The sequence below is a fragment of the Camelus ferus genome, chromosome 30 (genome assembly GCF_009834535.1).
Source record: "Camelus ferus isolate YT-003-E chromosome 30, BCGSAC_Cfer_1.0, whole genome shotgun sequence".
NCBI lineage: Eukaryota > Metazoa > Chordata > Mammalia > Artiodactyla > Camelidae > Camelus > Camelus ferus.
Genome location: NC_045725.1, coordinates 19,237,720 through 19,254,167, shown reverse-complemented (window position 1 = coordinate 19,254,167; position 16,448 = coordinate 19,237,720). Strand labels below are relative to the sequence as shown.

The window sequence follows — 16,448 nt, the reverse complement described above, 5'->3', positions numbered from 1 at the left end:
TATATGTTCTCTTATGCCTGTCTCACCATTGTGCTTTGGAAGCAGATAACTTGTTTTCTAGTTTCACAGGTCCACAGATGAAAAGCTATTTTGTCCCAGAAAAGATTATATCTAGAGTTCCAACCATACCTAATTTTAAGATGATTTAAATGATGAAATTGGTGACTTTCAGGCTCATGAAGCTTAGATAATATTTTGGACTCGAGTTGATGCTGTAATGAGTTGAGACTAGGAGCTTGGGAAGGAGGGAATGCATTTTACATATGGGATAGATATTTTGGAGGGGGACAGCAAATGGACAATGTTAAGTCTGAATAATGCCACCCCTTTAATACATACATCTCAATCCCTACGTTATCTTACATGGCAAAAGACTATACAAATGTGATTAAGTTAAAAATCCTGAGATGGGGATAGCATCTTGAATTATCAAGATGAACCAAATGTAACTACAAGGTTACTTATAAGAGAGAGACAAGAGGATCAGTATGAGAGAGAGAGATGTGATGACAAAAGCAGAGGTTGAAGAGACTCAAAGAAAGGGCCATGAGCCAAGGGATGCAGGCATCCTCTAGATTCTCATTAAGACAATGAAGTAGACTCCCCCAGAGATAACTTTCGTTGTCTCTATGTTATTTTAAAGATAGTAAAACTGCATTGTTTTAAGCCCTTAATTTTTTTTGGTAATTTGGCAGCAATAGGAAACTAATATATGAGTCAATTAACATTTATCAGTTTATATATTTATGTAGGTAGTAGGTATTTATGCAACAGACATTTAGTGAGCATCTACTATATCTCAAGCTGGAAAAATTTTACTATCATTTTTAAAAGTAAGTGTGTATGTGTGTGTGTTTGTGTGTGTGTGTGTGTGTGTGTGTTTAACTGAAATAACTTGAAGAGAAGGAAATTTCAATTTGTGGAAGGATAATCCAAATTAAAGTATTCGAATACAATTATATAATTTTTAAGTATGTAGAAATTATGGTAACTGGGATACTATGGTAAAAATAATATTCCTATTACAACAACTTAAAATTTTTTTCTAATTAATATGGTTAATATTGAAATATTTATTTAAAATTTTTTTCCTTAAACATACATCCTTTTTTTCCTGTTTGGTAAGCAATATATTCCTCCTTCACCCCTGCCAGAATGTAAACATATAATAAATAGCAGTCCATTTGTACAGGTCTGAATAGAGCTAACTTTTTTGTAGTATGTTTGTGTGATAGACTGAATATTTGTGTCCCCCAGGTTTATATGTTAAATCCTAACCCTCAGTATCATAAAATTTAGAGGCAGAGCCTTTGAGAGGTAACTAGGTTATGAGGATGAAGCCCTCCCGAATAGGGTTAGGGCCCTTATAAAAGAGTCCTCAGAGAGCTGCCTTGCCCCTACCATCATGGGAAGCCACAGAGAAAAGACAGCTGGAAACCCTCACTAGGTACTAAATCTGCTGGCACCCTGTTCTTGAACTTCCCAGCCTCCAAACTATGAGAAATAAGTTTCTGTTGTTTATAAGTCACTCAGTCTATGGTATTATGTTATAGAAGCCTGACTAGACTAAAGCAGTCTCAATTAGTTTTTTAAAATGATTTTTCCATGTCTATTGATTTGTAAAATACATACTCCTGGCTCCCTCATTGATTCTGCTCCAGTAATTTCCAGTGGAGCCTGGCCATTCTAAGCATCAATTTAAATCTTACCAATTAACAGAAATTGTAAACAAAGTCCAAATTAATAATTTTATTAATTATCTTGCACATTTATTTTCTTCCTTGGAAGCTTCTTCAGTATTTAATTAATGCTTCCATTTGAAATAGCAAAAACTAATTTATAGTAATATTACAAGCAGCCAATATGCTAAAGATAAAACAGATGAGGGAAAATAACCCCATTTTTGTATTGCATACATAAGAAACAAAATATAATAATTAAAATTATTCTATGTAAGTTTACTTATTGTACTTTTATATTTCACATCCATCCTTTAAACACATTGGTATTTATCAACAGATATTAATAGTAATTTTACTATGAGATTTAATCATGCATTTCATAGATAAGGCTTTTTCAATAACAAATTATGTTCACTTTTATGCAAATTACATGATCTGAAATTTTTAGGAAAAGTGATAAACTTTTTAAATTAAAAGTTCAGTTCTTGTAAAATGATGACTTAATAAGTGTGGAAGACAACATGGGCTTTATGTAATTATAGTGATGGATTGGTCATAGGCTAAATGGTTGGGTTTTGTCCTTAAGATGGTGATAAACTTCCAATGAAGTATGGTTGTTGGTTAGAGAATCACCTACAATAATTACAGATATAAATTTAATATGAGAGATGGTAGTGGGGATTAGATAATGGGATAATTAGGGATAATAATAAAACTTTTTTGCTATGAGGAGATCATTCTGTTGCTGCAATGTTATTTTGTTTCATTTGGTTTTTTAAGTGGTGCCAGAAACAGTTATGGTAGTCGATTAGTCGTGGTGATGTTAGGCTCAGCTGAAAAATATCGCATCATTCGATCCCACAATAACCACAGCTACTCCCACCACTTCAGACAAATCTACAGCATCGTTTCTTGTGGTAGCTATCGGTTCAGCTGTTGCATTGGTTTTGTGATGGCTGTAGGTTTAGTGGAAGTAATGGTGGTCATAGCTTCAGGTGAAATTATTATAGTGTCTTTGTGGTAGTAAATTGCATAGAACATATGGTGCTTTTAGATTAAGCTAAAATAGTAACAGTGGCCAACTGTGGTTGTTGGTTCATTAAAAGCGATGGTAGCTATGGTAGTTGTAGCTTCTGTTACCTGGATGTTAGTTGTTGTCACCTGAATTAACTAGGGTTAGTGGAAATGTGGGGCAGAGTGAATGTGTGATATTGAGGTGGCTGTCTTGTGAGAGAGATGAGTTTCATTGAATAAGCAGCAGTGGCTAATGTGGTTGCAAATTCAAAGTTATACAAATTATAGGTTTACTTCAAGTACTGGCTGGAAAGAGTTGAGATAAAGTGGGGGTGGCAGTCCTGGTAGTAGGATAGCAGTGGTTGTAAATTCATCTGAACTATTGGTTCCCCTTGAGGATGTAGCTTCAGTTTAAGTGCTTGAAGCCACAGGGTTACAGAGCCATCTGAAGTGTTATAAATTCTGTTGAAGTGCTACTGTTATTTTAATAGCAGCTGCTGAAAAAATTCTGAGTGTTTATGAATGAAGTTTTAGTTCTTGCTTTTGTATCTGTACATTTAGTGGTATTTGGAAATTCAGTTTAATTGGGAGTGGCTTTTTTGGTTGTAGGCTCAATGCAATTGGTGGGAGGTTCAGGTTCAGTTCAAGGATAGCTGGTACCGTGGTGGAGGGTTGAGGAGAAGTGGAAGTTTGAGGTTCGGCTGAAGTGGTCATTCTATCTCCAAGTATAGTAGGTTCAGTAGAAACTGTAGTGCTTTCAGCTTCGGTGAGTGAGGTGCTATCCACTGCATTTGTTATAATTTCAACTGAAGAGGTTGTTACATTTGTCATAGTAGAAGGTTCAGTAGAAATTGTTGCATTTTCAGGTTCAGTAGAAGTGATCGCTTCTGTTGTGCTCGTAAGTTCGGTTGAAGGATCTGTAGTCAAATGGGTTCCAGGATCAACTGAAGAGGTAACAGTTACAGATTTATTAGAAGTCAGGATGGCTGTTGTGGCAGGTTCAATTGTGGGCACAGGAGCTGTCTGTTCTGTTGAAGTGGTTCTCGTTGTAAGGTCTGCTGGAGTCGTGCTAGGTGTAATTTCTGTTGACAAGGTTATAACCGTTGTGGTGGCGTTACCCTCAGCTGAAGTGGTCGATTTGGTCAGAGTGGTGGCAGCATCCATCAGAGTGGGTGGTTCAGCTGAAGTGCCGGTGGCTGTTTCCATTATGATGGTGGTTTCAGGTGAAGTGGAGGTTGTGGTGGTTGTGCTGGCAGGTTCAGGGGACAGGGTGGTAGTGGGCTGCTTTATGGTAATAGGTTCAGCTGAAGTAGTGGAGCTGCCTGCTGTGGTGCTTGTAGGACCCTTGGCTGTGATTGCAGTAGTTGTGCTGGTGACTGCAGGGTTGAAAGGTAGGCAGTGAGGTTGTTCCAGGGGTATTTATTATATGTCCCCCATCATCCAGAGGTACATGGATAATAACGGGGGTGGTGTTACTTCCCCTTTACTGGCCAGGCACACTATGAGTACTCCAACTGCTGTTGTTATTACACAGGCTAAGAGACAAGTAAGGAAAATTCTCCACAAAGACCAGTCACTGGATATATTTTGTGTCACCTAAAAAGGATTTAAATAAAAATAGTATGACTGAAACCAAACATTCCAAAACAATAAAGATCATTGTCACCTCTTTGTAATCTGTATTTGTATTTTTATAATTTGTCACTTATCTGTAATTTTCTTCATCAGAGAAATGTATAGATGTCATTATTATTCATTACCTTTTCATAAAAAATACTAAGTTAAATTTCTACATTTTCGTCCTGGGAAAGAATTGGTTCTGTGCTTTCCTTATCACAGGAGGAAAGAAACATGTACACAGTTATCACCTAAAATCCCCAAATAAAGATGAGTATGCACATAGGTTGCTGACTGCACAGTATAAAAAGGACCCCTCAAATTCTCCTGGTTAGAATTCCCTCCTTTCTGTTAACACCCAAAATTCCTCCCAATAATCAGGCTTCCTAGAAACCTTCCATCAACGTGCATTTTAATTATTGCTTCTATTAATCTTCAGCTCAGACACTATTTGGCAGCATGAAATTTTTCAGACAGACCAACTTCTACAAGCTACCGCTATTTTCACTTGGAAAATTGCTTATCCTCTCTGAGCTCAAGTCCTCGTCTGTAAAATGCAAGTAATAGGAACACATGACTTATAGTACTGGCATAAAGATTAATGGAGGTGAAGCTGCTCTGTAAACTACAAAGTGTTATACAAGTGAGAGGCTGAGTACGTGGTGGTTGGATGGCACAGGGTCTGGAGCCAGAAACAACTTTGGCTTCAATCTGGTTCTGCCGCTTACAGTGTGTGGCCGAGGATGAGTTACCTGCAGCTCTGTTCCTCAGAGTCTTCATAAATAAAATAGGAATAATAATGGAACCTGTCTCATGGGGTGGTTGTGGGGCTTAAATGAGAGAGTACAGGTAAAGTGCTTTATCACTTCTGGCGCTTAGTAAATGCTGTAAGATGCTTGTGATTGTGCCGACACTGATGATTATAATGGTGCTGCAGCAAAACATTTTTGTTGCTGTTTAGTGGACAGGCAAGATGATGGTGGGGAAAGAACAGGCTTTTCTACCGAGCATTCTTGGGTGTAAGTCTCAAAATTTTGAGATCTGGTATAAGATTCTTAATTTGCCTAACATTAGTCCTATCTCTGCCAATTAGCAGTTGTATAAATTTCAGCAAGAGTTTCAACCTTCCTGAGGAATATTTTTGCAGTCAATAAATGAAGAGACTGGATGGGATTAAATGGTATCTAAAATCACTCCCAGCTCTCAAGCTGAAATGCTTTATTTTATCTTTGCAAACAAGGAGAAAATCCTCTTACTGCTTCTCTTTATGATCACCCCCTCCTTACACGTTGTCTCAGCTCTGCCAGAGTTGACACTTCACTGTTTTGTTTTAAGGACCAGGGCTCAGATCCTCCAAAAGAGTACCTTCCCCAGTAGCAAGAAGCAGAGCAGAGGTAGACTCCGAGCCAGAATAACCCAGCCCAACTATTATGTGTGTCATCCATCAAGAACTATCCATTTTCTGCCAGGGTTAAGGGCTTAGAAATTATGCTATGAGAGGAAGTAACTATAGTAACCATAACAAGAGATCAGAAATATAGGATATCTGGGTCTAGACAACAAATCAAGAGGGAAAGCACTGGGAAACCAAGTGAGGCTTCTAAGTAAAGGTTTAAAACACTAAGATCAGAACCAGGAGAGCCAAAGACATATTGTGGTTTCTAACATTCTTGACTAAAAGACACTGGCATCCATGGAGGAATAGCTAATTCTAAGTCTTGTGTCAGGGAGAGTGAAAAAGCCATATTCCCAGACATCTTATTATGCTAAAAAACAAAGAATCTGTCAAAGCCTAATCAGGCTTTCTCAAGAAGACACAAGAGCCAACCTGAAAGGGCTCCCAAATAGCCTAAAAGGAAAATTCAAGCATCAAAAAACTACTGACCAAACAGATTCTGAAGAAATACTCATTGGTCACCACTGGAGGATGCTAGGGTACCAACTAATTCATTTCTTTGAAAATTAATACATGAAATAAAAAATAAAATATTTATGCTGTATTTTCTCTGAGAACTGGATTTCCTTCAATTCAATTGGTTCATCTTTGCCAAAGAACTTGAGCTATAATGTAGAGGGAAATATAAAATTAGAAAAATCACCATTTACCAGCCCAAAATGGGAAAAGTAGATCTCGGCAAAGATTATTAATAGATTTTAAAGCCATTAGGTGAAATAGTTGAAGAGAAATATGGTAGAGGTATCAGCTTGATACCACCTGAATCTATAAACAATCTTAGCATCATAAAAAGTAGGAAAACCAGACTTCATGTAATACATGATCTTATGCAGTGAGATGCACACGGCATCACCTCTAAATTGTTCTTGCCTCTCGTTTGCAGGACATACTAGAGAATAAAGGAACAAGTCAAAAACTGTCATGAAGGAGCAGCCAATCCAATTCCTGAATATAGGACATTCTATATGGCAAATGACCTAGTTTCTTCAACAAATCAGTGACATCTGAGAAAGGAGTGGGGTGGAGGCAAACTGTTTTAGGCTAAAGAGATGTAGATACACAACAATCCAAGCAATGTGTAGACTTTATTTGGATCCTTATTAAAACTAAATGATTATAATTTCGAAACAGGGGCAATGTGAACATGGACTAAATATTAAATGATATTAAGGAATTACTATTAATCTTATTGTGAAAACCAGAAGGTAGCTATGTTACTAAAAATGTCCTTATCAGGCAGAGAAGTATGCTGAGCCATTTGCAGGTGAAATGACTTAACGCATACTGATGAGGTGTGACTAGGAAAATGCTGATATTTGTTGAACCTGGGTGATTCAAATATTGGTTATTTTTATACTCTTTAATTTTGTTTCGGTTTAAATTTTTCCTAAGAAGGCAGAGTTCAGAGAACTAAAGGAAGGGCATCCAGGCCGACTCAGACTCAGGCTGGAACAGGGTCAGAAAGGGAGGCGTGTCCCCACGGAGCAGAGCCCTTGAGTCCTGGAGCAACGAATATCCACCTCCATTGCGCCCCTTGGGCATAGTTCACTCGCCCGTTCCCTATCTATCTATTCCATGTGTATATATAAACCATATATACCATCCTACTCCCCCCTTTATAGATCTAGATAGATAGATAGACAGACAGACAGATAGGGCAATGGAGATAGATAGATAGATATAGCCTGATATATATATATCAGTAAATACTGAACCAGGAGTACTGCCATGGGGGTAACACTGGAGAAGCAAGCAGTGTTATCACAAACAATACCTCTCCATATGGGAACTGTCTTCCTGGACTGATGCAGGCAGCAGTGACACTGGTACAAGCCTCACCAGTGACATCCATTGATGGTGGAAACTGACATGCTAAACTGTGAACTTCATGGCCATCTGGACTCTGGAATGTCTACAGGAATAAAACAATGGGACAAACTGAAAGAAAAGGAAGCCACCATGTTGAATTTTGAAGTAAAATTATTCTGAAAATTCTAAACCAGCTTCTGACATGTCATGAGACTGTTAGTAGAAGATCAGTATTTAAAACAAGACTTTCATACCGAATAAGTTAAATGCTTTATTTTATTTGGTGAATAAATACATTTTTCAAATAATAGCTTCTCCCAAAATAATTAACTGTGGTCAGGTCATTATCTTGAATTATTTTTAAATAATTTAATAATGTTTTGGAGTCAAGATTATACAGCATCAATTATCATCATAATATGATACTTCTTATTAAATATCCCCATGTTTCAAGCATATATAGGTGCATCCTGTGAAGATAGGCCACCACAGAGCTTCTATGAGATATCAAAATAAATGTTTACAGATCATCAGAACTAAAAGGGAACTGACCACTTATCAAAAGCATCCTCTGCCAGTTTCATTTTAGAAATAAGAATCCCAAGAACAACAGTGGTGCAGATACATGCCCTGAATAACACAAGGTAGAAAGTGCCAGCAATTCGACTTTCTCCTTCTGAGCCTGAGTCCCCACAATTAAAACCACCACTTTAAAGCCTCCATGCAAAGACATGCCCTGTGTTAACAGTAACTCAACGCTCCATTTAGCGGAATGCAAGACAGAGCTAAGGAAGACCAAGTATTCCGTAGTCTTGTCAACGTGTATTTCTTGGTCTCCATCTCACCTCAGGGAGCTCTGCCTACAATACATAAGATTATGTAAATACAAAAACAATAAAGCATTGTTATGAATGAAGTGAGGAATAAGGGAGGTGAAGAAATCTGAGGTTAGCCAAATTGGGCGTTGTGGCTAAAATCTGAACAGAAAAGGGCTTAAGAGAATGCAAAAGGCATCTTTCCTAATGCTTTGTTTCTCAAGCTGGGCGTCTAATGCATGACATGCTCATTTCCTTGTGCTTTAGACTTGAATGTCTGAAATATTTCCTACATAATTTTTAAAATAATATAAAAGGGAGGGGTCACTGAAGGAAGTCTTGAGGGGATAGGCTTCTTCAAAACAGGCTAAAAAAAGGAGAAACCTGAGACACACTGTTAAAGTCGGGAAGTTTATAAGAAATTCAGGGGGAACGTTTCTTTACATCTACTGCCTTGCTGATCAGATAATAATCGGTTATATTAAAACTAGTTTTGTGTGTAAACACTAGCCCAGTGGATGATCATCACTAAGCATAAAGGTAAATATGACTGTAATTAAATAAAGAAAACATGGTATACAAATTATGGACAATTAGTCAACGTCAGTGTCCATATAGTATAATACAACTTGAAATAAATGAAGATAGCAGTTACATATTGTCACCGAATAAGAGCAGGGCTGATATATTAGCATTTCCAACAAACTTCCATCTGTTAGTCATTCGAAAACTTTGAGGAAATCAGGATTCCCTTGTGTGGACGTCATTGCTTAGTCTTCAATTATTTCTCAGTTTGCCAGGGCTGATTCACTTAGACTATGTGAATAAGCTTTATAAGCAGAATAAAACTGACTCATCAGGCCAGTTATCCAGGCTTCTTGCCTTGTTGGAAACCCAGCCCTTTCAAAGGAAGATGATGGTTGGTGTCTACTCCAAGATGGAGCATCTGTGACCCTGGGGATCAGACCTAGCTATCGGTTGTGGCTTTAATCATAAATGCTTAAAATATGAAAATAATCTGTGTGTGTTATGTCGCCTTGGATCTAAATTTTTAAATTTCAGCTCTCACAGCACTGGATATAACATAAATTAGCTCATCGGTGTTCACCAGTAATGGGCCACAAAATAAAACTGAAGGTGCGTAAGCCATGCCTAGTGAGTAAAGTTTTATGTTCTCTGTTTATATCTTTAAAAAGGTTAATATAAGATGTCATATTTTCCCTAAGAGGAAAAATAAAACCACCTAAACTGTCTTTATGTACTTTTTTTTGCCTATACTCTTCAGCTGATATTTGTTTCCATTGGCTAAGCATTCCCTCAATGGAAAAACTATCTTCCCATAACTGTATTCAAGCATCTAGTCAAAAAGAGACAAAAATATATTCTAACTCTTATTTCACGTAACATTTGAAAACATTTGTAACTTTCACATTATCTAGAGAAAACATAATATTAGCTAATGAGTAGCTCCATAAAGGGAATTTTCTTTTAATTTTAAGTGGAGTATTTTGGCATCACAGTAAAGTAGAAAAATCACTGAAGATAGTATTTTTTGTGTGAGGTCAGGGGTCACATTTCCTAGGACCAAAAGGAAAAAACTCTCTTGCTTTGGAGGCAGAAGTATCTTCGTCAAAAATTGTTCATTCAGCTAATTTTTATTAAGCAGCATGACTTTCTTCTTTGATCTGTCTCCCCAGTGCAGAAATGTGTTATTTCATGCTTTTTTCCCCTTCGTACTATTTATTTCAAACTGCACTTGTATTATTCCGTATAGTTTTATGTTTATTTAATATCAAGGGCAATTTGATTAGATTTGCTTGTTTACCAAAAACAAACAAACAAAATGCTATTGTAACTATTACCTAGCAAATGGTTAACACTGTAAAAAAAAAATACACAAGTATCTTAACAAATTGCACATAAATAAAACAGAATTTTTTAGAGAGGATCCTCCTTCTTAGATCTAGGAACCATACCCAGCATTAGCTCCTGATTTTCAAGGATTTGGGAAATTTTTGAGTTCTGACAGGTCTATAATTTGTGCCAGAAAAAAGTCTATTATACACTGAAATCTGGACTTCAAACTTTTAAAACCAATTCAAGTTGAAGAGATTAAAGCCTAAATTACAAAATTATTTTGAATTATACCTATAGAGCATTATGTAAATTTTTGATTAAATCACGTTGACAGAAAATTGCACCTGTTGGAGATTAATAAATATTTGAAATAGTTGTAAACTATGCATGGAGTCCATGCTATACGAATAAAAATACAAGATTTGTGATTGACAATGAGTGGTTGAAAAGTTAGTAAGCTGAGTTTTCCTCAATAACTGGAAGTATTCACTCCTTTTTTTTTGAAGATTATAAAACTTACTAGAATTTTCAATAAAGACTGAATATAAGACTCACATAAGCAAGCTACCAAAATGGAAAAATAAATACCCACAGGCTGCTTTCCAGAGGATTCAATATTCACTGTATATTTTCCATGCTCTTTCTCCATCCTTGAACATTGACTACCACACACTTAACACCAAGAACAACTTTCAGTTTGAACATCGCCCCTTATAAATGGAATCTTGAGAAATAATTGATTGATGTAACCACGTTATCAGCTATGATGCATCAGTGCAGGTATGAACTAAATTAAGCAATCAGCCATCAGCCCCCAATATGGGATCCACCTTAGAGGAAAAAGTAAGGTAGTAATTAATACAAGAAACAGAAAACCAATCTTGCCTCTGGGAGCTATTGTGAGTTCCCTCTTGGCTCCCCAAACAGAAAAAAAATTCTCAAATTATAGGTCATGGTGCATTCTCTTAACTTTCAGCAACATTCCTCACTTACCCTTCATTCTGACTTTGGGGTTTCTCCATCATAAAATTCTGGAGCAGGTGATAATTGCCACTGCTTTCTTTCCAACGAAGCATGGCCATCTCTCTCATTGTTGGTACCTCCTCTTAAGGATGCATAGCTCTCCGCTCACTAGACTTCGGCATCTTCAGGCTCTCCTCCGGTCCTCTAAAACCTTCCAGTCCTCCTCCTTCAGCTTCCATAAAAATGTGTCTATCCTGAGTCCACTTACTCAGAGCCCCAACTCTGAGAGCTAGCAAATCTGAGATATAAGTAATTACTAATGTATTCACCAAGGTCTTCCATCTTTCAGAAGGGCACCAGGAAAATTTTAATTTTAAATATTTTTAAGATATTTTAAATAATTATAGAAAATGATAAAAACAAGGTTTTCCAACACCTTCCTATTTAACTGCTGAGGCAGTCTCTGCCTTACGTAGGTAGAAAAATGTCCCTGTGACTCAGCAAAATCTAAATGGCAGTAGGATGGAGTTCAGAAATAACTGCCAATTTAAAAGTTAACAATGAGTGTCCAACACATATATTCAGAGATACCTTTCCAAAAGTGGCCCAGAAAGTTCTCAGTGAAGAATGGTATCTGAGTAACATAAATTTTTTTTAAAATGACTCATACAGTGGGTGATCAAAAACTAATTAAAAAATAATGTCCTGTTCTGATAGGTGTGTCAGCAGCACTAATTGACTAGCTAAAGAGCCATCCAATTTAATACAGCTCAGTTTACCAATAACACATAGACCACCTATTCCCACCCTGCCAAATTGCAAACAGAAAAATCAAGGCCCCGAGAGGAGAAATGAGACAGCCAGTTTAATAATCGTGGTCAGAAACTCTACTGTCTTTCAGGCTAGTAACCACCCATTGTCCCAGCTCAGGATGAAGAAAGGTAGATAGTCCATTAGAGAATCCATTAAATCTCCTTTTGAAAACAAAAAAAAAAAAGACAGACAAATCAAGTCCCAGAGTAGGAAAGAGATGGGAAGATTTCTTGGGAATGCTTATTCCTGAGCCTCATGTCTGGCTAATTCTGGTTGTGGAGGTGGGGGGGGGGGGTACTCTACTTAGATGACTCTTATGTACACCAAAGTCTGAGAACCACTGTCTTAGAAAAATTTAAAGAAAAGTGATGGAATTCCTTGAAATATTTAGGAAGAAATATTTTGTGTGTATGAAAAAATAACCCTACATTTTCAAACTATGTGGCTAATCTCTATTTATTCATTCAACAGATGCCAGGCATTATGCTAGAAGCTAAGCAAACAATCTTTCTACCCTCTTGAAACTATACAAAGAGAGAGAAGGGTGTGTGTGTTTGTGTAGTTTAACCCTTTCAAAAGTCTTCCTATAAATGTATTCACCATTTTTAGCATAAGAGTTCTAGTTGGAATTAACTAAAACAAAATGTCATCGCCTCAGCTTCTGAAATAAATAGGCAATTAAAAAGTTATGGAAGAGGGGAGAAGGTGGGGCAGAGATTTGTTTCAAAAAGCATTGTAACACAATGCCTGCCAAGAAATGACTCTCGGACCTGTAGGCTATAAGAATCCACATGAATGAAATGTTTCAATAGTATTGAACACTGATAATAACGCCAGCTTCAGTTGCACTTGAAATGACTACAAACTGGGCTTGTTTTCCAGGCTGGCTACATGTTTGACACAATACTAGTTATTGCTAATAATTACTCTCTCCTTCACTTTCATAGTAAGTAAACCCTATAATTCTTAGCTGGGTACATGCCTGCCAACAATAAATGCTACCCTGCCTAACTGCCCATGTAGCAAGGTGTGGCCGTATGACTAAATCCTTGCCCATGGCATGAGAAAGGAAGGTACATGTACAGTTCTGGGGTTTTGTACTTAACAGCAATGGATACGCCCTTCCTTTCCCTTTTCCCTTCCCTTTTGTTCAAATGCAGATCAGTGTGTAAACCATCCTGTAACACAGAGTTTAGGGCAATATCCTATGAACAACTGAGCAGCCAGCTGGGAGAAACCTGAACCTCTAAATTCTTAATAATGAAGAGAGACAGTAGCACCTAGAATTCTATTAACAGCTGAATTGCATCCTTAGTAACACACTATCATATGATGTTAGGGAGATACTATCTTAATTTGACCCTGGAGCACTAGATAAAATTTCACAAGCATTCATTTGCATCTACTCTTTATTTTGTTAGCCTACAGAAGAATAAATAATTTCTGATACTTTGTGCAATAACTGGAGTGTTCCACTTTCAAAATGCCTAGTTAATTAGAGGTGCAAGACTAAATTGCTAAGCACTGAAGAAAATATGTTACTGTGAAATTCATCGGATCTCTACTTTGTCAAGGAACGCTTTATATGGAGGTACACGGCATTACTCAACAAGACGGAGTAGAACACACCTGGATTAACATAAGGTGCAAAGATTGTACGGGTAAATCCAAGATTGCCACTTTGCCCAACATTGGGGATGCTTTTTATATCGCAGGTTTTGTGAAAATGGTGACTCCTGTGGTCATGTTTCCAACTATCTTCATAGTCATACATTCTACACCTAGATATATTTCACAGTTAAGTTGGGATTCCCTATAAAATATGTAATTATGTTTGAGTCAAAAGGATCCTAAACATTCAGGTCAAATTCCAGTGAGTGAAATGAATTCTTACTCCAGACTCTCCGTGTCACGTGCTGTGACCGAGAGTTCAGCTGTTTTCTGGGGTTCAGTACTCCTTTCTGGGTTGATTCACCTGCTAGATCAATCTTTTTTATGTTGCTGAGTCAAAGACTTCATCTCAGTGACCTCAACCTGTTCACCTTGGTTCTGTTTTCTAGAAAGTTACATGAAATAAATCAAATTCTTCTCTTAAATAGGTCTGAGTTGCTTTGGCACCACAACCATGTCCCTCACTATTCAAGGATTTTTTAATCTACTTTCTAAAACACAAAAAGTAGATTAAAAATTTCCTATTATTATTTTTAATGAGTAAAATGTTGAAAGAAAGAAAAGAGAAAAGGAAGGAAGAAAGGAGAGAAAAGGAAAGAAAGAAGAGCAGAGCAGCACCATAGCACCATCTGTTGTTATAAAATGTCACTGCACCCTCCTAAATAGGTCTTAACTGGATGTTAAGCCCTTTCCAGGACTATTATGTTTACTATGAAGAGATGTGGCTTTATAAGTGGGTGTACTTCTCCGGCCATAATTTAATCTTCATAACCTCTCAAGAATTAATTGTTATTATTCTCATGTTCTTGATAAGACATAAAATCTTAAAGAAACCCTTAATGAGTCTTAAGCTAAGTTTAGTGTGTGAAACTGAGGTTGCCCCATTCATCCAACATTCAATTAATTAAGGTCATTCTATAAATTTTGTTCACTTTTGTTAAGAATAATGGGGAGAGGGTAACTGTACATTTTAAATGGGTAAATCTTATGATGCGAATTACATCTCAATAAAGCTGTTAGACAAAAAGATTATTAGCAGGGAGGTAGACAGAGTGGCATAAAAGATATTTAGAAGTCAATCAAAGGGATCAAACAAAATATTGAAAAGAATAAAGACGCTGGTGACTTACCTCGAGGTGCATCAGGGAGGCCTGGATGTTAACAAGATTAGACCACAAGACAGTCATGTTCACGGCTGGAAACAGACCATCCACAGAGGCAGTAGATGCAGGAGCCTATTTCTAAACAATAGAAAAGGCTTAGCAAATCCAGTCAAGACTGCCAGGCTTCTATCCATGCAAACATCACTATCTTGGACCTGGATTCAAGCAGATCATCAGCACTCAATTGTCCGCACTGAAGAAGTTTATTCTCCCAACACATGCACCGAGGACAGGAATCAGGAATCCGTGGAGAGCTCTGCAGGTTTGCAGTTCTGTCAGAGTCGGCCAGGAGTCAGCAGGGTCCTAGCCCCCGGAGCTGAGGTTCCTGGGAAAGACAGTCTCCAGGAATGGAGCCTTAAGAGAACAAGGTAAAACTGCAAGTCCTACTGGGAAATAAGAAGGAATCAACTAAATACCAGCAACTCAAAATGGACCCTCAATTTATCAGAGGCTACAGAGAGCTCACGGAGAAGGGCTTGTAAGCAAACGTCAAATCCCTGCTCAGGGCAGCAGCAAGGAAGGTTCAGAGCACAGTGGTCAGTGCAGAAGACTGTTGTCACGGCGTTCAGAGCTTGGGATTTGATACTCCCCTCATCTGGGTTGATAGTGGCAGAAGATGACTATATGAAGCATTCCTGTCCAGCACCAGAAGATCAGGGGCTGGCGCACCTAAATAATTTTTTTCTCTGATATAGTCAGTTCTGGGACTAGGGCAGAAACTGGGGTAAGCCAGGTTGAAGGGTTTGGTGGACTTAGTTGTGAGGACTAGAGAGACACTCAGAAAGGACAGGAGAAACGGGGCTCAAAGTAAACATATTTGGAGTGATATTTTACAAAGTATAAAGAAAGCAAAGGAAATCATTTTTGAGTGAAGGAGCTGGTCATAGCTTGGAGCAGATAAGTTCTGAATCAGCTCTTAACAGCCATAATGCACACGGGATGGGAGAGGGGAGGCAGGAGGGCACTGCAGGAGCGGAAAGCAGCTAAGACAAATGCAGAGGAGGCCCTCTGGCTAAAGAAAGTGACACAGATTGGTCCAGGAATACAGAGAGGTGTTCTAAGAATGTAGAGAAAAGAGATTAAACACACAAAGTGAGAGAGAAGAGACGAGAACTTTAAAACTTAAATCTGGAAGAGATGAGACTTCAAGAAAATAATATGGTCATTGTACTTGAAAGAAATACTGTTTGGGGTGGGTCTGATCTGAGTAAAAGAGGAATGACTGTGTGTCTTTTGACATTATTGAATAAAAGCAGGGTTCACAGTATTTATCACTTACCGTGTGTCAGGCTCAGTACTAAGTGCGTTCGCTCAACCCACTGTCTCCTCTTACCAAACAAAACTGCTTCGCAGAAATCCCCTAATTTTTCTATTTCTACATTTTCAATCCTCCAGTCTCTTTTCCACAAAGCATTTACATTGCTCCATCTAAAATTAAAGCAGACATGTCACTTCTTTGCTCAAAACTCCCCAATGGCATTTTCTCTTGGGAAAGGAAAATCACTAAAGTTAGCATAACCTGTAAGATCTTAAATAAGTTCGCCCCTGCTGACTTCGTTCTGCACTCACGTAGACAACATTTGCTATG

The 16,448-nt window shown here is 37.7% G+C and overlaps 1 protein-coding gene across 2 annotated transcripts; it reads right to left on the bottom strand.

The window, feature by feature from the left end:
- Positions 1 to 2,324: 2,324 nt before the first annotated feature.
- LOC102520833 (location of vulva defective 1-like) lies at positions 2,325 to 15,066 on the bottom strand. Of its 2 annotated transcripts, none has more exons than XM_032470557.1 (4): positions 14,828 to 15,066; positions 11,244 to 11,511; positions 7,544 to 7,681; positions 2,325 to 4,292 (listed from the first exon to the last, which is right to left on the bottom strand). In XM_032470557.1, exon 4 carries the CDS (start codon positions 3,900 to 3,902, stop codon positions 3,213 to 3,215), a length of 690 nt encoding a protein of 229 aa, XP_032326448.1. In that variant the 5' UTR covers positions 3,903 to 4,292; positions 7,544 to 7,681; positions 11,244 to 11,511; positions 14,828 to 15,066; the 3' UTR covers positions 2,325 to 3,212. The 2 variants fall into 2 exon arrangements, with proteins under 2 accessions (XP_032326448.1, XP_032326449.1); XM_032470558.1 differs by having other exon boundaries at positions 11,244 to 11,445.
- Between the last annotated feature and the right edge of the window lie 1,382 nt (positions 15,067 to 16,448).